A 25,342-nucleotide genomic window follows, 5' to 3' on the forward strand; every position below is an offset into this window, starting at 1 on the left:
GGGGAAGGAAGGGTGGCCAAGGAGTACAGGTGGGGAGGCAGGAGGAAGACTCTCTTCCCAGAGACTTTTCTGTCTTCCCCAAACCAGGGCTCGTTCCTTATTTACCCTGAATCAGAGGCAGTGTCGTTCTCTGAGCCCCAGATCTCCCGAGGGGTCCCACAGAACCGGCCCATTAAGCTCCTGGTCAGAGTATATGTGGTAAAGGTGAGCATCCGTCGCCCCAGCATGCCTCCAATTCCAGTGAAGGTAATGTACATGAAAGCTACAGACTGAGGATTTGGAAGGAATCTCAGGGATTAGAGTCCACCTTCTTCATTTTTCAGGTGGGAAATCTTAGGCACAAGTTAAAAGACTCCCCAGGGTTACAAAGCTCACACATGGTAGAACCAGACTTTAGAGCTTAGGTCTTCTGACTCCTTATTCATAGTTCTAAACCCTTAGTTTATAGAACGTGGAATATAACTCCAGGAAGAGCAGAGCTCTTAACCTCAAGTTTCACAACGGCTTGTCATCAAATACCTTCACACAGGGGAGAGGGGTAAAACAAAACAAAACAAAATAAAAAACAAACCTTCACACAGGTTCTTGCCTTGCTATGGTTTTCACACAGCACTCAGCAGGGTCCTGAAGTTTCCCAAAAGGCATCTCAGGGAATGAGAGGAATGAGTGGGTTTCTCTGCCTCCTTCGATCTCAGCACCGGAATAGATTCTGTGTTTCTATCTGGTTTAAATATAAGGATTATGACTAAGACATAATTTAAATAAATGTTTTGTGGCACATCCTAGTGCATAATTCGATAGTAGGAGTCATCTTGATCTTCTGCTTCTCACAGTATCACAGACTAGATGGTTGGAAATAACTTCCTGATGTAATTCATCTAGAAATGCTAGATAAACAATCTTAAATGAATGCTAAGCTCATAAGAAAGGGAATCCCCAGTGGATCTAAGATGAAGAGGCAGAAGGAATCCCACGTGGAAGCCCTGAAACACAGGTTGTCTTGAGAGGTTTGTCTATACCTGGACCCAGAGGCTTAGGTTCTAATAGCCTGTCTAAGATGGGAGCCACAGCCAAGACCCTCGCATGAAGCAGCATCCAGTGAGGGCTCTGCTCTTAGTGAAAGGTGGGCAAGAGGAATTCTACTCACTGGAAAAGAAGCTTGTTAGGTAAATGGTCTGTTTCAGCCTCTTCTCCAACTGGGGGAAGTAGAAAACAATGTCTTCCCTGAGAATTTATAATTAGAGTTTTGCTCTCACATTGATTTAAGACTTGAATTTATATTATCTGCTCACTCCAGAAAACTCAAAGCTGAGAAATTGGCTTAAAATGGTCCCAAGTTTTCCCTGGTTTCATAGATTTAGACAGCTAAGTTTGGGCTCACAATCCCAAATTAAAAAAGAAAAAAAGAAAAAAAAAACTATGAGAAAAAAATGCCAGAAAAAAACAACACAAAGGAGAATGAAACTTTTAAGGGTTTTGGATGTTAGAATTTTCAAATATTAAAATGTAAAACAACCATCTAATATATTTCACAAATGGAGAACAAGAGGCTTTCAAGAGTGACTGGAAGTTTTGAAAATAATAAAATTAGGGGCACCTGGGTGACTCAGTCGGTTGGGCGTCCAACTCTTGATTTTGGCTCAGGTCATGATGCTTCAGTTGTGAGATCGAGCACTTCATGTGCTCTGCACTGAGCATGGAGCCTGCTTGGGATTTATTCTCTTTCTCTCTGCCCCTCCCCCACTTGTGTGCGCACGTGTGCTCTCTCTCTCTCTCAAAATAAATAAACATTAAAAAATAATAATAAAGTGGCTGCAGGTTGGTAGTTTGCCCAGGAAACTGTTAAAAGTAAAAGCAAGCTGTCTCTGGCAGAAAGCACGTGCAATTTGGGCCCTCAGGATGAGTTAAACCAAACATGAGTCATGGTAAAAAGTGCCAATATACAAAGAAACAAGCCACAATGAATAAGAATAGCAAAAATAACAACAGATTCAGACTCCCGGGGTCAGTGATATTGGAATGACCAGATAGAAAATATAAATAACTATTAGAGAATGTTTAAAGAAATAAAGAATATATTAAAATACATAAGGTACAAGAGATTAAATTAAAAATAAACAGCCAATTTGAAGGAGTAGATAGAACTTTTAGAAATTAGATTTTTTAATATTTATTTTTGAGAGAGAGCGAGCATGAGTGGGGGAGGGGCAGAGAGAGAGGGAGACACAGAATCCGAAGCAGGCTCCAGGCTCTGAACTGTCAGCACAGAGCCTGATGTGGGAGCTCGAACCCACAAACCATGAGATCATGACCTGAGCCCAAGTTGGTTGCTTAACCACCTGAGCCACCCAGGCGCCCCAAGAATTTTTAGAAATTAAAAGTATAATTTAAAAAATTTGGTGGGGGGGAGGGGCGCCAGGATGGTTCAGTCAGTTGGTCATCCAACTTCAGCTCAGGTCATGATCTATCTGTTCATGAGTTCAAGCCCCGCATCGGGCTCTGTGCTGACAGCTCAGAGTCTGGAGCCTGTTTCAGATTCCGTGTCTCCCTCTCTCTGCCCCTCCCCCACTTGTACTCTGTCTCTCTCTCCCTCAAAACATAAACACTTAAAATTTTTTTCTTAATTAAAAAAAACCAGACACATTTTTCTTTTAATTTTTATTTATTTTTGAAAGAGAGAGAGAGAAAAAAAAAGAATGAGCAGGGGAGGGGCAGAGAAAGAAGGAGTCAGAATCTGAAGCAGGCTCCAGGCTCTGAACTGTCAGCACAGAGCTGGATGCAGGGCTCGAACTCATGAACTGTGAGATCATGACCTGAGCTGAAGTCGGACGCCCAACCGACTGAGCCACCTAGGCGCCCCAAAAGTCTAATATTTAAAATTAAAAACTCAGTGGTGGAGCAAAAGATGAACAGACACCTCACCAAAGAAAATACACAAGGTGAATAAGCACATCCAAAGATGCTCAACACGCCTAGTTATCAGGGAAATGCAAATTAAAACCACGATGAGCTACAGTTTTGCCTATGCTAGAATGGCTAAAATAAAAAAGATTGACAATACCAAGTGTTTATAAAGATGTGGAGCAACCGGAATGCTCATTCACTGTAGACAGGAGGGTAAAAAAACACTACAAATATATTCGTGTATATAAATTATACTTCAATAATTTATGCATAGGTTATATATTTACTACATTATGTAGTTACCAAAACAGAAAAGTAAGTTTAATACATACAGTTAAAAAACATGCAAAATGGTGCTATATATTGTTTCAGGATACATGCATATGTAGTAAAAGTATTTTTACTTTTTTTGTGTGAGTCATAAACCTCAAGTAAAGGGTTCTGGCAACTTCAGTGATGAAAAGGAAATTAAATCAGGTAAGGGGATTCAGGGAGTTTCCATTTGTTGGTAGTGTTTTATTTATTAAGCTGGGCATGCACATGTTCATTGTATTATTCTTTTTATATTAGTTAAAATATCTTTATCATTGTAAAAAATAAAAGTGAACATAGAAAGTTATGATTTGAACATCAAAGTCCTATACATCTTTCCACATATTTTGTTTCATTTTATATTAAAAAAATTTTTTTAACATTTATTTTTGAGAGACAGAGTGAGACAGAGCATGAGTGGGACAAGGGCAGAGAGAGGGAGACACAGAATCTCAAACAGGCTCCAGGCTCCGAGCTGTCAGCACAGAGCCTGATGCAGGGCCTGAACCCACAGACTGCAAGATCATGACCTGAGCCAAAGTCTGACGCTTAACCGACTGAGCCACCCAGGCTCCCCTCATTATATTTTTCATTATACCTATTTGCATGTCTTAAATATTTCATAATTAAAAGAAGAAAAAAGTCATCTTGTGCAACCTTTTAGTTGATTCCTCGTGGTGCGAGATACCTCCTCGGTAACTTCTTGCTTACACATAACCTGAGATTTGGTCCAGCAAGGGTAACCTTGGGTTATGACAGTGACACTTCTCTCAGCCCCACCCACATTGTCCCCCTAGGCTACCAACCTGGCTCCTGCGGACCCCAATGGCAAGGCAGACCCTTACGTGGTGGTGAGTGCTGGCCGGGCGCGGCAGGACACCAAGGAGCGCTACATCCCCAAGCAGCTGAACCCCATCTTTGGAGAGTGAGGCTGGGCCCTGGGCTTGGGAATGGGAGCACCTTTACCATCTGACCCTGTGGCCCAAGGCATCCCATTCAGGCAGCTGGCATGGTGATGGTGAGGGAATGGACAGAGGCTGCTGAGCCCCCTGGAACCCCTGTCCCCCAACCAGACCATCTCCTAGGGCATGGAGGTGTCCTCAGCCATTCTCTCTCCTGGCCAGGGTGCTGGAGCTCAGCATCTCTCTTCCTGCCGAGCCAGAGCTGACTGTGGCCGTGTTTGATCACGACCTTGTGGGTTCTGACGACCTCATCGGGGAGACCCACATTGATCTGGAAAACCGATTCTATAGCCATCACAGGGCGAACTGTGGGCTGGCCGCCCAATATGACACGTGAGTCCCACAGACCCTCAGGAGCCATTCTGAGTCTGACCAAAGACATTTAAGGTCACATTCTTGTTGATGTCCCCAGATCCTTTGATTTCATAGAAGGGGACCTCCCTATGACCAGGACCTTATAGCATAGTGGTCAATACCTGGGCTTGGGATTTGGTATCCTATAATAAGTCATTTGATCTCTCTGTGCCTCAGTTTCCTCATCTGCAAAATGGAGATAATATCAGTTATCTCCTCCATTGGAGCATGGGCAATACATCTTTGATTTTCTTGGTTACCATAAGCAAGGACTAATCTGTCTTGTACTGGAGTTATGAACCTGGATCCTATGTCTTCAAGGGTCCCTATCCCTGCCCCTGTGCCCACCTGTGTCCATATGCTGACTCCAACTGAAGCATTTTCCCTTTCTGCCCGCAGGGATGGGTACAATGCCTGGCGTGATGCGCTTCAGCCTTCCCAGATCCTGGCGGGGCTGTGCCAACGCTGTGGCCTCCCTGGCCCTGAATACCGAGCCGGGGCTGTCAAGGTGGGCAGCAAAGTCTTTCTGACATCGCCTGAGACCCTGCCCCCAGGTACCAGCCCCTCTCTGATGGACACTCCATAGGGAGCAAGATTGTTAAGGTACAGGGGCCCCTTGGTGCCCACTCTAGTGTGTCCCCCAAAAGAACTTGCCTCCTTCTGCAAGCAGAGGTGGTGAGTTTGGCTAAGGATGAGATTCTTGGATGGTGGGGAGAAAATGGTCTTTGTTGGTGAGCATGATCCCCAAAGAGTCAAAGTGGACCCCTCAGAGCCATAGCTAATCAAGTTTCCAGAACATAGGGTGGCCCACATAGGGGTCCCACATGACAAAATGTAGCTGCAGAATTGAGCTCACACCTCATAAGTGGCTGGTGGTCTTTCTCTAAACAGAGTCTGTGCAAAGTCATAGCCCCTCCAATCCCACTGTCCTTCCACTGCTGGATTTTTACAGGCAAAAGTTGTTAGAGAAGCATCTCCCCACTTTCTGTGCCTTGTGGACTTGACCTCCCGGACCATGGGCTTTGTCCAACAAAGCAGCTGCCTCAGCTTTGCACTTCTGTTGAGGGGTGGGAGTGGAAAGTGGGAGATTCGGGACCTGTGAGGGACCCAAGCTCATACACCTCTCCTCGCAGGTAGGGGGGGCCCCAAAGTGGCAAGCGAGGTCCCCGAGGAGGTACAGGCATTGCTGGTGCTGCGGCGCTGGCAAGAGATGCCGGAGCTTGGGATCCAGCTGGTGCCCGAGCACGTAGAAACTCGGCCCCTCTACCATCCCCGCAGCCCAGGGCTGCTGCAGGTGAGGGAGGGCTCAGCACCCAACCCCAGAACCCCCGGGGTTCCCTGAATCCTAGGACTCCCACCTGCTCCTGGACCCTGGGCCCTCAGGATGCACCTTCCCCAACACCTTTAACTGGGCACTGCACTCCCACTTCTGATTCTGGCTCCCGATCCTGATTCCCAGCATCCCCACTCCAGTCTTAGACCCCCATCCTGGACTCCATACCTCCACCTTGACTTTGGTCCTGCAGGATCCCCACCCCTGGCCACCAAGGGGTCAGACCTGGCACTCTGGATCTGACCTCAACCCCAGGTCCCTAGGCTCTGGACTTTGGGAACACCAGATCTTACTTTTGATCCCAACCTTCCACTCCCAGGGCCTTATCCTTAACCTAACCTTAGACCTGGAACCCCCACTTCAGACCCCACCTTCGACCTCATTCTCCAGGATCTGCCTGACTGTGCCCTCTTGACTCCAGCTCCTCTCCACCTGGGGCAAGGCACAGCCTCTGGCCACAAGGCTATCACGGGAGGTGGGGACCTCAGCAAACCCCTTCAGCCTGGTCCTGTGTTCCCAGGGATCCCTTCACATGTGGATTGACATCTTCCCCCGCGATGTGCCTGCCCCACCCCCAGTTGACATCAAGCCTCGGCAGCCCATCAGGTGAGTTCTGGCCCTGCCTCCCCTGGGGCAGGCACATTTGGACTGCCAGTACCAGGGCTCTCTGAAAACCTGGGCCTCCAGTGAAGCAGCCAGAGGCTGCTGAGCCAGCCTTTTCAACTAGGTGAGCTATTAAGTTCCCTTTCTTTTCTTAAGCCGTTGTGAGTTGGGTGTCTGCCCCCTTCCAACTGGAGCTGGTCTGAGTGGAGTTCTGCATAGGCTCTATGTACTTCAGATATTGTCAGCAATCTACACTTTCCACCTCTGGGCTCTGCTTCCCTTGGGTTCACTCTCAGGGAGGCTTCTGCAGTCTGGGGGCAAGATGGCTGCTAATGGTACAAGGCTTATATCTCATCAACTGGACTACTTGAGCAGAAAAACAAACACCTGTTTGCCAGTAAAAGCGGAAGTCTCAGGGCTGACTCTCATTGGATCAGCATGCGTCAAATCCTGGTCTCTTAACTAACCCTTGTGGGTAGGGGGCTGTAATCTGCTCATTGGCTAGCCCTGGGTGATGTCCTAGGTGATGTACCCACCTCTGGAGCCAGGTAGAGGTGAGTCTTCCCCACCAGAATCACACAGATTGACAGCATAGGGGTGAGGGTAGTGGGTGCTCACCAACACAAAATCATGGTGCCGTCAGCAAACGAGAGGAAATTGATGCTGGGTAAGAGAAAACAACAGATACCCAGAAAAATCCATGGCTATCTGGGGTAGAATCAGGAAAGCTGCCGCCCCTCCTTCTGCCACTCAGGGGCTGCATGCTCTCATCCCCACTCTGTAGCTCTCCCTCTCACTTGTCACTGCAAACTGGCTTTCTCTTCCCTGTGCCCTAAAACTTCAGCTTGCACATCACCCTGGCTCGTGGTGGCTCCAACTCCAAATGTGGTGGCATTTGACGTTACTCAACCTTTCAGCATCCTGATTCAAAATTTATGGGGGAAACTTGGCCCAGCTTTGGTCAATAGACCATTCCTGGTGCCATCTGCTGTGGTGGGGGTGGTCAGTGATAGCTGGGACTGCCCATGTAAGTACCACAGACATCCTGATCACCCAGCTGGGCACATGGAGGTGCTCAATGAATGTCATGGCCATGGCCTAGGTGCTTCCTGCAGCCCCTCTCAAGACCCCAAGAGTCTGAAAACTCTCTTCTGATACCTCCCCCAGCTATGAGCTCAGAGTCATCATCTGGAACACAGAGGATGTGGTTCTGGATGATGTGAACCCACTCACTGGAGAGATGTCAAGTGACATCTATGTGAAAAGGTAAGCCTGTAGGCTAGGCCGGGCAAATGGCTGAGAACCAAGGTGAGACTGCAGTCAGGGGCATGGGCTTCAGGCTGAGCCACAGCCCTGTCTTCTGGGCCTTCTCTGGCACCTGAAGTTGGTGGAGGGCCCCCCACCCTCCGGTGGTCAGGGGTTGGGGGAGGGGGTTGGCGAGCTGGGTTCTGGGTTTGGCCCCAGTGCTGAAGCCTACTCTTCCGCCTGTACCTCTCTCCTGGCTCCAGCTGGGTGAAGGGACTGGAGCATGACAAGCAGGAGACAGACGTTCACTTCAACTCTCTGACTGGGGAGGGGAATTTTAACTGGCGCTTCGTGTTCCGCTTCGACTACCTGCCCACGGAACGGGAGGTGAGCGTCCGGCGCCGGCCTGGACCCTTCGCCCTGGAGGAGGCTGAGTTCCGGCAGCCAGCCGTGCTGGTCCTGCAGGTCTGGGACTATGACCGCATCTCTGCCAACGACTTCCTTGGTAGGGCTTTGCCTCCCTCCTACCTCAAACCCTGGCCCTACTTTCTGTCCTTATTGCCAGTGCCCCCTGGCCCTTGGTTCCCTATTGTAACCCAACCCTGAGTCCCGGGTTTCAGACCCTAGGTCACTAACCTTTCTGGCCTCATTACTGACCTCCGTTCCCACCCAAAGTCCCTGACTCAATCTTCTGACATGACCTGAACTCAGGTCACTTTGGATTTTGAAACCATGGCCCCACTTTGGCAGTCTGGTCCCATCCTTGGTCGTTTCACCAGGGTCTGACAACCTGCTGACATGTGGCTGCGCTTGTGTGGCCCCCAGTTGTGGCGCACCACGTCTTAGTTCCTGATGCCCTGAGGCACAGTCCTGCTGTGGCTCCCCACCACCCCAGGCCCAGATAGACCTTGATCTCCTACCTAACCCAGAGAGCTCTGCACTCGCAGGATCCTTGGAACTGCAGCTGCCAGACATGGTGCGGGGGGCCCGGGGCCCCGAGCTCTGCTCTGTGCGCCTGGCCCGTGATGGGGCAGGGCCGAGGTGCAACCTGTTTCGCTGCCACCGCCTGCGGGGCTGGTGGCCCGTAGTGAAGCTGCGGGAGCCAGAGGATGAGGATCGGGAGCAGAGGGAGGTGCGAGCTGGCAAGAGGCAGAAGAAGAGGAGGAAGGGCCGGCCGGAAGACCTAGCGTTCACAGACCCTGGAGGCAGCGTCCACATCCTCACGGTGGGTGTGGCCGGGGCAGGGCCCCGGGTGGGTGGGGGTATGAGGTGGGGTCTGAGCCCACCTAAGAGCTCAGCCTCTGTTCCCTCCTTTCTCTAGGGGAAGGTGGAGGCAGAGTTTGAGCTGCTGACCGTGGAGGAGGCAGAGAAGCGGCCAGTGGGGAAGGGGCGGAAGGAGCCTGAGCCCTTGGAGAAGCCCAAGTGAGGGGCGACACAGGAGGCTGGGCCAGAGCCCGAGGTAGGTGGGGGCGGCCCAGGAGCTTCCTCGTCATTCTGACACCACCTCTGTCCCCACAGCCGCCCTAAAACCTCCTTCAACTGGTTTGTGAACCCGCTGAAGACCTTTGTCTTCTTCATCTGGCGCCGGTACTGGCGCATCCTGGTGCTGCTGCTGCTGCTGGCATTGGTCACCATCTTCCTTCTCCTGGTCTTCTACACCATGCCCGGCCAGATCAGCCAGGTCATCTTCCGCCCCCTCCACCAGCCCCCTGACCCTAATTGACCCCGCACACTCTTCCCCTACCAACCATATAACCTCTGGGGGTCCTTCTCACCAACACGACTGAGTTCACTGCTTTCTTTGAATGAACTTGACTGTGTCTCCACTCTGACACCTGAACATAGGCTGTGCATGATAATACAAGGGGCAGAAAACAGAGCTGCCCTTGGGTAACAGGTGCTGGGGATGGGTGGCTGCCACTAGGAAGAATGGGACCTGGCAGGAAGCTCAGGGCTCAGGCCGAGGACCTTGGCCACCAAGCTGTCATGCCAAGTAGTCCACCTGTTGCTCCTGCTCCTGATAATGGCAGGGTCACTTAGTGACAGCTAAGCACTTTACATACTTCATTAGCTTGTTTATTCTTCAACCCTGAGAGCAGGCATATCAGCCAGAACATTTTTGGTTGCAAGTAACAGAAATCCCAACCCTATTGGATTAAACAAAAAGGGCTTGGCGGGGGGCGGGGGTGGGGTGTGTGTGTGTCTTGCATAGCTGCAATTCCCAGTGTTTAGCTGGCAGCTTGTCACAGGGCTCAAATGATGTCACTGGGACCGGTTCTCTGCCTCTGGACTCAGCTCTGCTGTCCTCTGGGGCCAGCTCATTTGCACATAGGGTTCCCCCTGGGAGCTGCAGGATGGCAGCACCAGCCTTGTATCTCCCCATGTTCACACCTAGAAGAAAGCTTTCCTAGTCCTGGGAGGTCAAACCTTCTCCCAAACACATATGCTGAGAAAGTAGGGAGGTTCCTAGAGGAAATTCAGGATACTATTAACAAGCAGGAATGGTTTCTGGCTGACCTTAAAAAAAAAAAAGGCTCACTACAGCCAGCAGTATCATCTGCAACTTATAAATGAGACATGTCCAAGGTCACACAGCTCGTGGGTGATCACATTAGAGCTGGGTCTCAGGTCTGCCTCTAGAGATTTTGCTATCATCACCCTAGTTGGCTTCCTGTCCTTTCTACTTGAACCCCTACTACTGTCTTACCCGGACACTCCCTGAGAAACAATCGGATGAACTGACCAGCTGTCAATGTCCCTGCTTCCCTGGCCTGCAGCATGGTGTGGTGTTGGGCCTGGTCCTCCACACTTATTAAGGGCTATACTGGGAAGCCCTGATGAGGTCCAGAGCTGGGGGTCTGAAGCCAGCCTTGCTCCAGAATGGCCACTGCTACCTTCCCTCCATTTTTCAGTTCTGCCTCCTCCTAGAAGACTGTACAGGACGTGCCTAGACTCCTCTTAGTGCTAGGAGTCAGCAGGGGCTTGGCATAGACCATGGTCAGTGAGGATGAGGGATCAGGTGATTGAACCCAGGGTGGCAGGGAGAAGCCCTAGCTTTAGCCATCACTGAAGAGGTGGCAAGCCCCAGCCTGCACCCACGGCCCTAGCACCACGGGGGTCAGACACTCATGAGCCTGTGGGCCATGGTGGCCCCAGGAAGCTCATACTGGAAAGGTCCATCTCAACCCTGGAGCTGAACCCAAAAGGCCCAAAGACCACAGCAGAAGAGGTACTGAGGATGGGGCACTGGGGTGGATTTCAGTTTTGTTTGAATAAAGCCCAATTAGCCAGGGGATGTCCACATGGGGCTCCCAGAGGGCATCTGGTCCGATCTGTCAGTTCTGATTGCCTTCAGTTCATGGCTGTGCAAAGGGTTTGTTTCCAGGCCCTGGCCACACAAGAAGCACATGAAGACCAGCAAGTACTATCACAATCAATAGATTTATCAACCTGTGCTGAGACCGACGCTCTGAGGGGGTCGGACGGGTGGGGAGAAGGCTGGGAAATGACCACAAGGCCAAAGAGAAAGGGAACAACGGAGGGGAAGGAGACAGCTATGTTGTTTTCCCGAGATCAATTTTCTTCTGGATGGCTCGAGCCGAGTGGTAGATGAGTGAATCGATGAGTCCAGCCACTGGGGACAGAGACAAGGGCTGACACGGGCCTAGTTGGGCCCTTGGCTGAACCCCAGAGCCTTGTCACCTGACTGGCTAGGCCAGCAAGTCCCCTTCACCATGGAGGTGCTCCTCCTCCCCCAACCCAAAATCCACAGGGAGCCCAGGCTTTACATTCCCTGCCATGCCCCAACCCCAAACACACCCTCAAGCTTCTAACCTGTGAACATGCCCCCAATGATAGCACACACACCAGTCAGGAAGTGGGTGAAGGACCTGGTAGAGGGACAGGGCAGGGGATCAGCAGGTACCCCTGCTCGCTGCAGGCCCAGGCCCCTCCCTTTCCCCACCCTCACCTGTGCTTCTCCGTCAGCTTCACCATCATGGGCGAGAGCTCATAGAGCACAAAGACTCCGGGAAGTCCCTGGTCACCCATCAGCCCATTGGCAACCTTCTCGTGTCTGGTCACAGAGAACTGATTTGTCCTCAGCACCTGGGACAGGAAGGGAGTCTGGGCCAGGGCCGACTCTATAACCTGGCTCGCAATCCCCCTCAGCCCTACCCCCGCTCCCACCCCTTGTCCATAGTGACTTGACTGTGCAGAGGAGAAAACAAGGCCCCAGCTCGCTTATGAACACTGCAAGGCCCGGGGACCACCTAGGCACCCTCCCTTGGCCTCACCACCCCAGCTGCCCCTCAGTCACTAGCTCTTTACAGTTCACCATTCCCAACTACATCTGGTGGATTCTCTCAGTGGCGGTTTAGGGATGGGAAGGAACTCTCCAAGGCTGCATCATGAGCTCCTGGCAAGGCCGGGCCGGACTTCCTATCTGCCGAGATGTTGCTCCACTGGTGACAGCAGAAAGGGGAGGAGGGGGCCCAGGAAGGGTTAGCCCCCAACCCAGGGGAGACCCCAGGGACAGTGAGCACCCATGGAATGGATGGAGGCAGTTTGGACAAGTAGAAAGTGCAAGCGCTTTGAAGTCCGACAGTGTGGGCCCTGCACTCTCGCTGTGAGAGTAAATCACCTACCCTCTCTGAGCCTCTGCTTGTCACCAAGAGGGACCCTGATACCTGAGCTCCTGCCGACTTACCTCCCCGTCTACCTTCATGTACACTGTAGGTACCACCTTCACAAAGTACTGGAACATCATGGAGGCTGCAGGGAGAAGAGAGCACTGGGCATGGGTGCTGGGTAGGGCTCTCCTAACTGGAGGCTACCTCCCAGGCTGGTACCTTGGGGTGCAGTGACGTTGGTGCGGTCTAGAGGGTTCACAATGCCTGGGTAGTCTTCCCCGAATGACAGGTGCCGGATGTAGTGGGTCATGTTGATCTGCAAGCAATACCAGCACCTGAGCCTCGAGCGCTCAAGGCCCCAACAGGCCTCACCCCATCAAAGGTTCCGCGGTACAGTGGCAGACAGGGATGCCTGGGCTTGGGGAATGGATGTGTGGTGAGGCAGGAGGGAGGGCAGGGTCCTGCCTGGGAGAATCTGATCAAGACAGGCAGAACCCCCATGCCCCACCAGGGAACAGAGTCTATGGCCTCTGGACCTCCACAGTCTGAGGTTCTGGCTGCATCCAAACATACGGCAAATAAAGACCGGGCATGGACCTGTTGTGGCAGGTGCCAGATGTGCCTGCAAGTCTTGAGCCAGGGAAGCCTAAGCTGGAGGGGCCCCAGATTTCCTAGCTCCGACTCCTGTCCTAATTCGGTCTTTATCAACCTCAGCTATTAGAGGGATCTTTAAAAACGTGCAAACTTGATTACATCATGACACTGGTTAAAGGGCCAACAGCCTCCAGGAGGCTCTCAGGAGGAAGACCAGACTGCAGCTCTGCCTGAGTCCTATGTGGTCTGGTCCCCACCAACCTCTCCAGCCACACCAGCCCCTACAGTTGCTGAGAAGTGCCCCGCTCCCTCCTGACTTGGCTGGAGGCTCCCTCTGCCCAGGATGCTCCTGTCCAACCCCATCCCCTATCTCCAGCCTGCGCAGATCTCAGTTCTTGACCCTCAGACTGATTCCCTGGCCGAATATGGTGTATTTTTATCTGCTCCCCCATCCCAGGACATCCCTGTGGAGAAATGAAGGCAGCATCCATCTCCCACCCTCATCCGCCCTGCATGGTCTCTGGTACTTACATTGTCCAGGCCAAAGCTCTGCAAGTCATGGACTAGGAGAGAAGGGAGAAGGTGTCACCAGGTGGAGTAGGACTGGCCTCCTGGCTCCCTCAGCATCCTTGCTCAGGCCTCCTCACCCCTCCTTCTGGAGTGCGACTGCCCGGTTCCTCTTTGACCCTTCATTCCCCTCAGCCTGGCTCTGCTGGAGCCTGTGTGCAAGTACACACCCTCCTGGGCCTAAGAACAGACCCCATTTCTTCCCTGACATATACAGGGAGCCCTTTACAGGCATCACACCAGGTTTTCATTCCCACCAAGTCCCTGCTTGCACCTCAGGAAACAAACCCCACTGACTCTATCTCCCACTAAATAGAGCTGATGGACAACTGCTGAACCCCAAGGTGAGGCGAGACCAGAGAATGCCATCCAAGCACTTTCCCTGCCCCCCTGCCCCTACCCCCCTACAGCCCCCAAAGGAAATGCCATGGGTAGTCTATACCATCTATTCCAGAACAAGTACTTTCTGCCCTCTGGCCCTGATCCCTCCTGCTTCAAGAAACCCTACCTGAAAAATAAGACCCCTATTCCAGGCCCATCCAAACCTCCCCCCTTCCTGGGAGGGTAGGCTGCCCCAGAAGTGGGGGCTTGGCCTCCCTGGGGGGCAGGGCCACTTACTCTCCACAGCATGTACTGCAGCATGGGGGAGGGAAGGAGAGAGAAGGGAGGAAGAGAAAAAAGATTGAGAGCTTCACAATGAGAACCATGTAGCAAAATAACGTGGTAGAAAGGAAGACTGGAATATTCCTGCCTTGGCAATAGGGTCTGGACCTAGCTAACAAGTCTCCTCCTGCACTAGTCTCCAGGGTAACTCCTCCCTAGCCAGGGAAAAATACGAGGGGTCTTGGGACAGAAGTATGGTGGCCTAGGAAGAACAAAAGACCTAGAGCCCAATAAGCCACTTTCCTAGCTGTGTGACCTTGGGCAAGTCACTTGCCCTCTCTGGACCTCAGTGATCTTTACAAAGGGCTGTCCTGAGGACCAGGTAGGATCTAAGATGGAAAAGCACTAAGTGAACTTTATAATCTTCCCCCCTCCCCCACCCAAAGCAACAAGGGTGTCAGAAACTAGCTTCCTGACCTTCAATTCGGTCAGATCTCTGGCCTCAGGCAATTGTAGCTTTGTGTTTTAAATATCCTCCCAGGATATGGAATACCCTTCGCCCTGGGTTCCCTGACTCTAAGGCAGCCTAGGTGGAGAAGAGAGGCTGCTGCCTGCCAGACTGCCTCCCACTGAATGCCTCCAGACCCTGTGCCAACAGCTCGACACTGGTGGTCTTCCCACCATCCCATTGAGACCACCTTTCCCCCAACCCCCTCCAGAATAGAGAGGGGGCTCCAGACCCACCTCCTGCCCCTCCCCAACACTCAGCCGCCCCGCCACCCCCCCCCCCACTTCAAGACCAGCAGGGCTATCTCCAGCAGGCCCTTTACTCCTGCTTCCCTTAGTGACAAGGCATCTCAGGACCGCCAACTCATCTCTCATCCCCTGGACTCCTGTCACACCGTGGCTCTGTACATCCCCCAATATGACCCCGACTCCCATCCCTCCCAGGGGGCTCCATCACTCATCAGCGAAACCCCTATATCTTCAACCTCTACACATTCCACTCACCTTCTTGCTCCAACCGCAGCCTGGCTCTCCCTCGAAAGCGCCCTGTAGCCCTCTTAGTGGCGACAGTTTCTTCCCCACATTTATCCTCCTTTGTGGCATGAAGTGAGGCCCTCCTTGCTCCTTAATGCCACTTCCAGATCACTGACCCTCGAGCTGCCCTAAAATTCCCAGCTTTGCAGCTCGTGGCAAACTATCCCAACTATCCCTACTTATTTTAATCACTATCAGATCCACCCAGAACAGCAGGTCAGCCCTTCCATGCCTCTTCTCAGTGGTTCTAGCCTCTGGCCACAACTCACTCCTCACAACCCTGTCACACTGCCTAATGGTGTCCCCATCACCCGGCTGCCATCCTACCTGTCCAGACGTAGTCTGCCTTTCCTCCTGTTGCCGAATTTGGGCTTTATTCTACACTTCTGAGGTACTAGATTCTGTCTTTTTCCTTCTCAAAGACTTCACTCTGACAACTGTCCCTCCCACCCACGGAGCATGACTTTTGCTAACTATTCAGCAGACTATTTCCCACAGCATGTTAACCTACGTCACATGTCGCACCTCTGGCAAAACCATGCCGTTGAGCCCACATTTCCCTCCAGCATCAGCACACTCTCCTCCCTTTACAGCAAACTCTACAAAAGAGCTGTCCTTACTCACCAGCTCAACTCCTCTCCCATTCTCTCCAGAGCCCACGCAATGGGTGCTCCCTATCACTCCACAAAAACTACTGTCAAGGTCACAATGACTACCACCATGTCATACACCCAATGGGCAACTCGTACTTGATGTCCGGAAGCATCTGATACGGTTTTGGAAACACCTCCATCCCCAGGCTTTCAGGACACCACCTCCTGGAGGGCATTCTCCTCTCACAAGTGTTTCTTACTGGTCTTCTTGCCGTGTCTTCCCCCGCTCCCACCCCCCCCCCCCCCCGCACATATACCCCACCTCTCCACATTCCCCCCCCCCCCCCCGTTCTCCCCCTGCCCGCACTCTGACAGTGGAGGTGCCATGCTCAGTCCTTTGAGTCCTCCTCTCCACTTACCCTCACCTGCAGGGGGCCCTCACCCAGTTCCATGGTTTTACATGCCTGAGAACTCCCACATCTGTATCTCTGTGCCAGACCTCTCCCCTGACCTCCACATTGAACAGCCAACTGCTTACTTGCATCTGGGTGGTCTAAAAGGATGCCCAAATCCCACTGCTCTGAACCCGTACAAAGCTGAATTTCACTTTACTCGCCCAGCCATCTAAACTTGTTCCTCTGAATTTTCCCCTCCCCCTAAATGGCAACTTCATCCTCACTACTCAGGCACAAAACTTCAGAGTCATCCTTGACTGCTCCCCTTCCCTCACCCTTCACACCCATCAGCCACTCCTCTTGGCATTACCCTCAAACGTAAGTAATTACTGCTTGGCCCTCCACTACCAGCCTGGCCTGGCCCCCATCATCCTGTGCCGGGATGGACCATGGCAATGGCCTCCCATTGGCCTCTCTGGTTCTGTCCTGCGCCTTTTCCCCCTATTATCCACACAGCAGAGTGCCGCCTACTTCTGAAAGTCAAGTCACATCATGAAGCATCTCCTCAGATCCCTTGGATGGCCTTGTATCTCATGGAGAGTAAGAGCCCTTGTCCCTGTGGTGTCCTTCCACGCCTTGCCTGCCATGGCCCTGTTACCTGGTTCACCTTATCACTAACCACACCAGCCTGCTCCAGCCCCCAGCTTTCTTACTGCACCTTGAACTTGCCAAGCATACTCTCTCCTCAGAGATTTGCATTTGCTCTTCTCTCTGCTTCAAATCCTTCGCCCAGACATCCTTATGGCCAGCTCCTTCACTTTCTTCAGGTCTTTACTCAAATGCCACCCCGTTAGAGTCTCTCTGCCCCCAATACACAGCAGCGCACACACACCATCTCACCAGAGCCCCTCGCCTCTGTCATCTTTGTCCTGCCTTTCTTTGCTTCATGGTACTTAATAGCATCTGATAGTCCATATATTTTACAACTTGTTCATGGTGTTTCTTTACTATATAATGTTCTGAGGACAGGGACTTTGCTTTGTTTGTTGCTGTATTGTTAGCACCCAGACTACAATGGGGCACACGGTAGGTGACTACTAAGTATCTAGTGAATGTACGGGTGAATAAATGAATGAAAATAAATCCCATTTATTCATCCCTGTGAACAACCCTGTGAGGGTGGTATCAGTATCTTCAGCCCCATTTTACAGGAGGAAAAACTGAGTAGGGCTCAGTATTTCCCAAATCTGATATAACTCAGGAGTGGCAGAACCAGTGTTCCAACCCAGGTCTGCTGATCCCAAAGCCTCACACATGGGTCATCTGATATTGGGGTCTACATTTTGAACAAGTGCCTACCACAAGCTGGGCTCTGTGCTGCAGTTTTTTTTTTTTTTTTTAAGTTTATTTATTTTGAGAGAGAGAGAGAGAGAGAGAGAGAAAGAAGAGAGAGAGAGAGAGGGGGAGGGGCAGAGAGTGAGGGGGAGAGAGAGAATCCCAAACCTACGAACTGAGAGATCATGACCTGAGCTGAAGTCAGATGCTTAAGTGACTGAGCCACCCAGGAGCCCCATGTGCTGCAATCTTTAACCTGCACAAACACCCTAGGAAATAAGTACTATCGTCTTCATTTTATACAGCAGGAAACAAGCTCAAAAAGGTTAAGGAAGTTCCTCAAAGTTCCACACAGCCGTTAGTGTGAGACTGATGTCTGAACCCAGGCAGTCTTGCTCCTCAGCCTGTGCTCTTAACTGTGTGCCAAACTGCTGCCCGAGATGAGGGTCTCTTCTGGGCCAAAGACACAGAACATCAGGCAAGTGCAGGGGTATCCAGGGTCTAAAACTCCCCAGTGGAGGTGGTGTCACTCACCGTGCACATGGGACTGCTGGAAGCTTTTCCCAGGAGCAAAGTGGAAGTTTCCAGCCACCTGTAGGGGATATTCCCTCTCATTCTCCAGCCATTTTCCCCCTTCTCTTGGTCTCCTGAGGGCCCGAGTGGGGCCAACCCGAAGCTCGGCTGGCCCTTTCCCGCCTGAGTCCCTCCTGTACCTTGTTGACCTCTAAGAAGCCATACACCTGGCAGCCTTCATTCTTCTGCTCCTGCATCTTCTGGCTGAAGCCTTCTCGCCGGCACTGCTCGATAGTGTCTGGGTTCTTGAAGGCCCAGCCCCGACGGCGATAAGCCTCCCGCACATCCTCACAGGTGTTACAGCACCTGCAGGAGAGGGGGTGCAGGGTGAGTGTCAACGAGCCACGAAAACAGAGCTGATACCTTGGGAAATAAAGCAGTTCTGTCCACTAACAAAGCCTCTGCCAGCCTCATCCTTTGACCACCGATGTTCTCCAAGTATGTTTCCTCAGAGGCATCAGGACTGTTAAAAATGTATATTCCCATTCTGTTTGGGGTGATGAAAAGTTTTACAACAGAGTGGTGCTGGTTGCACGACACTATGAATGTAGTTAATACCACTGAATTGTACACGTGAATGTGGTAAGTTTTATAAGTCATATATTTTACAGTACAAAAATTTTAAATACATATTCCCAGCCCCTACCCTAGACCCTCTGAATCAGCTTCTCAGGGGCCGGGGCCTGAGGAATATAACAGCAGTTGCCACATATCAAGGGCCTAATTACCTGGGTTGGGCCTTCAACCTCAGTGCTTTACATACAGTATACATTTAATCTTCATGTGACTACTATGGGAAAGGTTATCATCACCCCCCCTTCACAAGAGAGGTTACATGGCTTTGCCCAAGGATGCAAGGGTGGAACCCAGGCAGTTGGATTCTGAGACCACTTCTGAACCAGAGCAGGGGCCGCTTCAGCCTCGTGCGCAGCTGTGGCCCAGGCAGGGCCTGGCCACAGAGCCTCAGTCACTTGCACCAGGATGAGTGACTGAGGCACCCACCCCATCTCCGCTAAATTCTTGGTCCGACTTCCTCCACCTGTGGGAGTCTGACACAGGCTGAGGATGGCTGGCACACAGCACCTGGTGGGAGCTCCCACAACCCTGGGTCCCCGGGGTCCAGCTCACTTGATGTCTTCAGTCTCGGCACCATAGCAGCTCTCACAGCGATCAGGGTCCAGGGAGTCAGGGTCAAACACCTTTACCTCGACTTTCCCAAGCTCTACGGGAAGGGCAGAGGCAGGGGCATCAGCTGGGAGCAGACATCATGAAATCTCCACTCCTGGCCCCTGCACAGGCCCTCTGACCTGTGGCTTAGGAATAATAAAAATTATACTAATAGCTAATATTTATATGGCACATACTATGTGCCAGGCACTAAACACTTCCACACGTATTTGTTTAAATAAAAGTAACAGTAATAAAAATAATAACAGCAAATACTAAATGTTAGCTGAGTACAGGTCGCCATACACAGAATGTCTCTTGTCACCCCCACAAGGACTTCATGAAGGTGGGGGTTATTATCCCCATTGTACCTGCAAAGGCGCAGAGGCTCAGAGATGAGGAGTGACTTTGCCCAACGCAACACAGTAAGTGGTAGACTTCAGCCCCAGTTCCCAAGCCTTTAACCACTTCACCGTGGTGCTTCTCCTCAGGCCTCTCTCCCTGCCCCTGACTCCCTGCCTCATCATAACTGGTGATTTCAATAGTTAATACCTTGACCTCCTATCTTCCAACAATCTTTTTATTTTGTCATCTCATCTCAGCCTGATCCCACTTCATTTCCACACATATACCTACACCTTGTTATGACCAATTACCGCAAACCTTCCCAAATTCAATTTCAAGTATCCCAATCTTCAACTACTTATCCTTATTTTCCCAGTTCACTATCTCTGGTACCCAGAATCCACCAATTTTTTGACACCACTAACACCATGACCCCTTCATGCCCTCACTTCCCTCCTTATCTAAATTCCATGGTCCAAATGGGGAAAGGACAGTGTCTTTAATAAACGCTGCTGGGAAAACTGCATATTCACATGCCAAAAATGAAACTAGACCCCTATCTTACACAACTCACAAAAATCAACTTGAAATAAAGACTTAAATGTAAGACTTCATACTGTAAAACTCCTCAAAGAAAATAGGTAAAGAACTCCCTGATACTGGTCTTGGCAATAATTTTTTGGTTATGATACCAAAAGTAGAGATAACAGCAGCAAAAATAAACACGTGGGATTACATCAAAATAAAAATCTGCACAGAAGAAACAATTAACAGAATGGAGTAAAATAAAATATTCACAAAAGATATATCTGATAAGGTATTAATATCCAAAATATATAAGGAACTCATACAACTCAACAGCAAAACAAACATACAATTAAAAATGGGCAAAGAACCTGAATAGACATTATTTCAAAAGAAAACATACAAATGGCCAATAGATACATGGAAAAGAGCTCAACATCATTAATCATCAGGGAAGGCAGAATAAAACCATAAGATACACCTCACACCTGTTTGAATCCAAAAAATAAAAAATAAATGAAAACAAGAAAAACCAGTATTGGCGAAGATGTGGAGAAAAGGGAACACTTGTGCACTATTGGTGGGAATGTAAATTGGTACAACTATTATGGAAAACAGTATGGAAGTTCCTTGAAAAATTAAAAAGAGAACTACCATATGTTTTAGCAATCCCACTTCTGGGTATATCCAAAAAAAAAAAAAAAAAAAAAAGGAAAGAAAAGAAAAGAAAAAAGAATAACTTGAAGAGTTATCTGCAGTCCCATGTTCATTGCAGCATTATTTACAACAGCCAAGACATGGAAACAATCTAAGTGTCTGTTAACAGAGGGATGGATAAAGAAAATGTGATAAATACATATAATGGAGTATTATTCAGCCATTAAAAGGGAATTCTATTATTTGCAACAACATGGATAAACCTCGAGGACATTACACTAAGTAAAGTAAGTCAGATAAAGAAAGACAACTTCATGATCTCACAAGTGCAATCTAAAAAAGCCTAACTATAGAAACAGAGTAGAATGGTGGTTGCCAGCAGCTGGGGTGGGAGAAATGGGGAAATGTTGGTCAAAGGGTACAAACTTCCAGTTAGAAGGTGAATAAATTCTGGGATCTAATGTACAGAATGGTGACTACAGTTAACAATACCATATTGTATACTTGAAATCTGCTAAGAGAGTAGATCTTAAATGTTCTCACCACACACACACACACACACACACACACACACACAAAAACACACACACACAATGTAACTATGTGAAGTGATGGATAATTAGCTAACCATATTGTGTTAATTGTCTCATATATGTAATCAAATCATCACACTGTACACCCTAATTTTACACAATGTATTTCAATTATATCTTGACAAAGGTGGGAAATAAATGCCATGGTCCACTGTTGTAATTATGGTCTTGCACATAGCCAGAACCCATCTGTTCCTCTCTCTCTTTGTTGTACCAGCCTCGCAAAACCCAAACCCTAGTTAAATTCAACCCTCTGTGCCTACTTCTTGCCTGTGCCTCCTTTAAGACTGCCTGACAGGGGCACCTGGGTGGCTCAGTCAGTTAAGTGTCTGACTTCGGCTCAGGTCATGATCTCACGGTTCGTGAGTTTGACCCCATGTCTGGCTCGTTCTGACAGCTCAGAGCCTGAAGCCTGCTTCGGATTCTGTGTCTTCCTCTCTCTCTGCCCCTCCCTTGCTTGTGCTCTCTCAAAAATAAATAAACATTAAAAAAAAAAATAGGCTGCCTGGCAATCCTGCCCCATTTCACTAATCAGCTCACTTTCCATTATCTGAGATGACTAAATTTATTTCTGCCTCTCATCTTTGGCTTCCATAATTCCTTTCCCTTTCTTCACTCTTAGCTAATGACCTTGCTTTCGATTTCCACGAAGAACAGAGAAGCAACAGAATCCACTTAATCTCACCACCAAATCCACCATGTCACCTGCATTCTCCACCAGCCTCCCCTACTTCTCTGCTTTCTCTTCTGGTAAAACTCCTGCAAGTGTTGTTTTTAGTCAATGTCTCTATTTCCTTTTCTGTCCTTTGGTCAGATTTTCATCCTCAACACTATCGAAACTATTCTTTTTAAAGCCTCCAGTGGCCTCCATGTTGCCAATTGCAATGGTCAGCTCTTACATTTTACTGGACTCTCAGGGGCTTTTGACAGTTGTTCACTCTCCTTAAAACTCTTCTTCCACTTGGCTTTTGCAACATCTTTAGTTCTCTTCTACTTTAATGGCTTAATCTTCCTTCCTAGATCCTCATTTCCTGACTTCTAAATATTGGTGGGGCTCAGGGTACAGTCCCTAGACCTCTCCTCTACCTATATTTACTCCCTAGGTTTTCTCCTCTAGTCCAATAGCTTTGAATGCCATCTCTATGCTGATAACTACATTTGTTTCTCCATCCCTTCTCTAACATCTATACTGGTATATCTAACTTGGCATAAAACTAGGGTATAAAATGGACATTCCAGGTGGTGCCTGGGTGGCTCAGTCAGTTGAGCATCAGACTCTTGATTTTGGCTCAGGTCATGAGATCCCAGGTCATGGCCTCTGTGCTCAGTGTGGAGCCTGCTTAAGATTTTCTCTCTCCCTCTGCTCTCCCCCACTCATGCTCTCTCTCTCAAATTTAAAAAAAAAAAAAAAAAAAGGCATTTCCCAAATTTAACATGACTCAAACCTGAAATCTACCCCCAAATCCTCATCCTTTCCTGGGGGACCAGTCCCCAAGAAGTCTCCAACAATCATCACCTCCTGGTATTCACATCTTTATGTAGCCTCCACCTACCACAGTGAATAAGGCTGATCTGGGTAGCCACTTGCATATTGCAGAAATGATGGTGTGTAACTTCTGAGGTTTGGTTATAAAAGAAGTTGTGATGATTTCCACCTTGTGTTCTCCCAGATCACGAGCACAGGGAGAAGCCAGATGCCATGCTATGAGGATATTCACTGAGAGGCCTATGTGGTGAAAGCCCTGAGGCATCTTGCCAACAGCCATACATGTGAGCCCTCTTAGAAGCAGATCCTCCAACCCCAGTCAAGCCTTCAGATGACTGCAGCCCCAGCCAACAGCTTGACTGCAATCTCCTAAGAGACTGTAAGCCAACCACACCCCTCTTGAATTCCTAACCCATAGCAACTGATAAAAACAAATGTTTTTGCTCTAAGCCACTAATTTTGGGAGTAATTTGTTACATAATAGCAGATATAGAATATTCTCCCACCTCTCTCACACACCCACACAAAATCCTCCTCCTCCTCCCTGGTCATCCCTATTTCAAGTCATTCATTTGCTCAGGCCACAAACCTTGGAATGAACCTTGACTCTGCTGTCTTATACCCTACATCCAATCCTACAGCAAATTCTCTGGTTTTACTGGTGTTCAACATATATCTGTTGAATGAACAACTGATAAAACTCACAACACAGCCATCCTTAAGGTGTGAGAAATCACAGCTTTGAGGAGGGTTTTGTTATGGTGGGAAACTGAGTTAATGTAGGCACTGGGAGGCTGCCTAGAGACAGGAAAGGAAGCTAGGGTGAACAGCTACTTTGTGCCAGGCATCATACATATGACTTCATTTGATCCTATAATTCCATGTGGTGGGTACTACTGTATATCACCACTTTATAGCTGAGGTCACAGACTGCAAGAGACAAAGTTACATCTGAATTTAGGCAATCTAAGTCAAGAACGTAAACTCTTAACCGTAAGCCACCCTGCATTCCAAAGGGGAAGAGCATTAAGGGCTGAATTCAGCTAACGGGATGGGGAAGCAAACACCTAGAGAAGCTTGGATCCATCTAGAAGAGTTCTGCCACGACGAGAGCACATAAGACCCATCCTCAAACTCTTGTTACTCAACAGTGATAGGCAGAGATTGGAGACCTCTGAGAGTGATAGCCAGGTAGAGTACTCTACTCAATGTACAGAGGCTAGAAGCCTGGATTTCAGTCCACTCTGATCCTTAATAGCTGGGGGACCCTAAGCAAGCCACTTGACTTCTCTGGGTCTTAGTTGCTTCATCTGTCACTTGGCCAACCACATCCCACTTGTCAGAAGGAAGGGGTTGGGCATGTCCAGCTCAGGGATCTGAGATCTGGCCTCCTCCTCACAGTTACCATGACGCTCTGCCTCTGAGCTCACGGGGATGCCATCCTTATCCAGCCGTTGCTTGAACAGGTTGTGTTCCACATCCAGCTGCTGCTCCCCAGCCACATCCATGGCATCAATGCTCAGATCTGGAAGCAGGAAGTCAGGGTAAGGTACTTGGATCCTAGGAGCAAAGGAATCTGGGTTTTGGAGGGAAAGGGGATGCTGGGACTATCTTGGGGCTGCAGCGGTTAGGGAAAGAAGGTTGTCCTGGGGTCCCGTCCAGAATCTAAGGCTGGAGGTGTGAATCTGGAAGCCCACCTCAGAACTTGTAACTCCCACGCCTGGTGGGTACTCACAGGCACAAGGCATGTGCGGAAAAAATACGTCGATGTTGATCTTCAGTTTGTCTCCCCGTGACTTGTCCACGTAGAGTTCAGGATGCACCTGGAGCAGCACTACCTCAGTAAGATTCGACCCCCTGCCTCTCCTTCCCACTCCCATCCCTAGAATACAGAGCCCCGCCCACGTAGTAGCCCCCCCACCCCCCACCCCTTACCTCAGTGGTGAGGTAATACTGAAGCTCGGACAGAAACAGTAGCAGCATGAGAAGGCCACTGACAATGGTCACTGCGGGGAAGGGAGCGAGGGTCAGAATGGCCTCTGCTCCACTCTCTCTAAGCCCCCCCATAGGCCAGGCAGGGTCCAGGCGCCCGGCCAAGCTCTTCGACACCCCTGTCCCCGCAACCCCGGCCCCGCTGCGGCCTACCCGTGGCGCCCCCGCAGGTCTTGACCCGGAAGTCCTCCAGAGTCTTGGGGTAGGCATCGAACTGCTTGAGCTTCCCTAGCGCCTCCATGGGGACCAGCCGGAAAGGGGACGCCAGCCGGCCCGCCCCTGCAGCCTCCTGCTTCCGGCCCGGAGCTTGAGCCACGCCCCCCTCTCTTTTCGCACGCAGGCGCAGCAACGCGCACGCTTGGCCCCACCCCTCGCCGGTGTTCTCACTCAGGTCCCACCCTCCCCTCCTGCGGTCGGGTGCTGAGAGCTGCCGAGTTTAAACGCAGTTGTCGGGGGTGAGAGCCACTCCCACCCTGTGGGCGGTCTTCCGTGGACCAGGTACCTGGAGGCGTGGTTGCCCCGCAGAAACAGT

General features: G+C 50.1%; 3 protein-coding genes across 7 annotated transcripts in view; 2 read left to right on the forward strand and 1 right to left on the reverse strand.

Annotated features, from left to right (window-relative positions):
- LOC106974237 (fer-1-like protein 4) overlaps nt 1-9,547 on the forward strand; it is a 34,303-nt gene extending 24,756 nt beyond the window's left edge. The window contains 11 exon segments of the mRNA XM_027069952.2: nt 88-204; nt 4,014-4,141; nt 4,341-4,511; nt 4,932-5,086; nt 5,666-5,826; nt 6,386-6,471; nt 7,636-7,734; nt 7,977-8,218; nt 8,661-8,938; nt 9,035-9,135; nt 9,232-9,547. Coding sequence (XP_026925753.2) covers nt 88-204; nt 4,014-4,141; nt 4,341-4,511; nt 4,932-5,086; nt 5,666-5,826; nt 6,386-6,471; nt 7,636-7,734; nt 7,977-8,218; nt 8,661-8,938; nt 9,035-9,135; nt 9,232-9,436 — 1,743 coding nt within the window. The 3' untranslated portion in view covers nt 9,437-9,547.
- On the reverse strand, nt 6,818-25,129 carry ERGIC3 (ERGIC and golgi 3). Of its 3 annotated transcripts, XM_027069949.2 has the most exons (14): nt 24,964-25,128; nt 24,754-24,824; nt 24,554-24,641; nt 24,224-24,343; nt 19,174-19,267; nt 18,186-18,351; nt 18,007-18,064; nt 14,124-14,138; nt 13,470-13,501; nt 12,564-12,660; nt 12,422-12,486; nt 11,684-11,820; nt 11,548-11,603; nt 6,818-11,347 (listed from the first exon to the last, which is right to left on the reverse strand). In XM_027069949.2, the coding sequence occupies exons 1-14, from the start codon at nt 25,049-25,051 to the stop codon at nt 11,268-11,270; spliced, it is 1,167 nt and encodes a 388-aa protein (XP_026925750.1). In that variant the 5' UTR covers nt 25,052-25,128; the 3' UTR covers nt 6,818-11,267. The 3 variants fall into 3 exon arrangements, with proteins under 3 accessions (XP_026925750.1, XP_053056005.1, XP_026925751.1); XM_053200030.1 differs by lacking the exon at nt 24,754-24,824 and having other exon boundaries at nt 24,964-25,129; XM_027069950.2 differs by lacking the exon at nt 14,124-14,138 and having other exon boundaries at nt 24,964-25,125.
- Nucleotides 24,784-25,342, forward strand: part of CA3H20orf173 (chromosome A3 C20orf173 homolog) — a 30,644-nt gene continuing 30,085 nt past the window's right edge. The window contains exon 1 of one of the 3 annotated variants that reach the window (XR_008289123.1): nt 24,784-25,340. The gene's annotated coding sequence lies outside the window, so the exon portion shown is untranslated. The remainder of the gene's footprint in view (nt 25,341-25,342) is intronic. The other 2 variants (XR_003423991.2, XR_003423990.2) reach the window with 2 other exon arrangements.

The sequence above is a fragment of the Acinonyx jubatus genome, chromosome A3 (genome assembly GCF_027475565.1).
Source record: "Acinonyx jubatus isolate Ajub_Pintada_27869175 chromosome A3, VMU_Ajub_asm_v1.0, whole genome shotgun sequence".
NCBI classification, from domain to species: Eukaryota; Metazoa; Chordata; class Mammalia; order Carnivora; family Felidae; genus Acinonyx; species Acinonyx jubatus.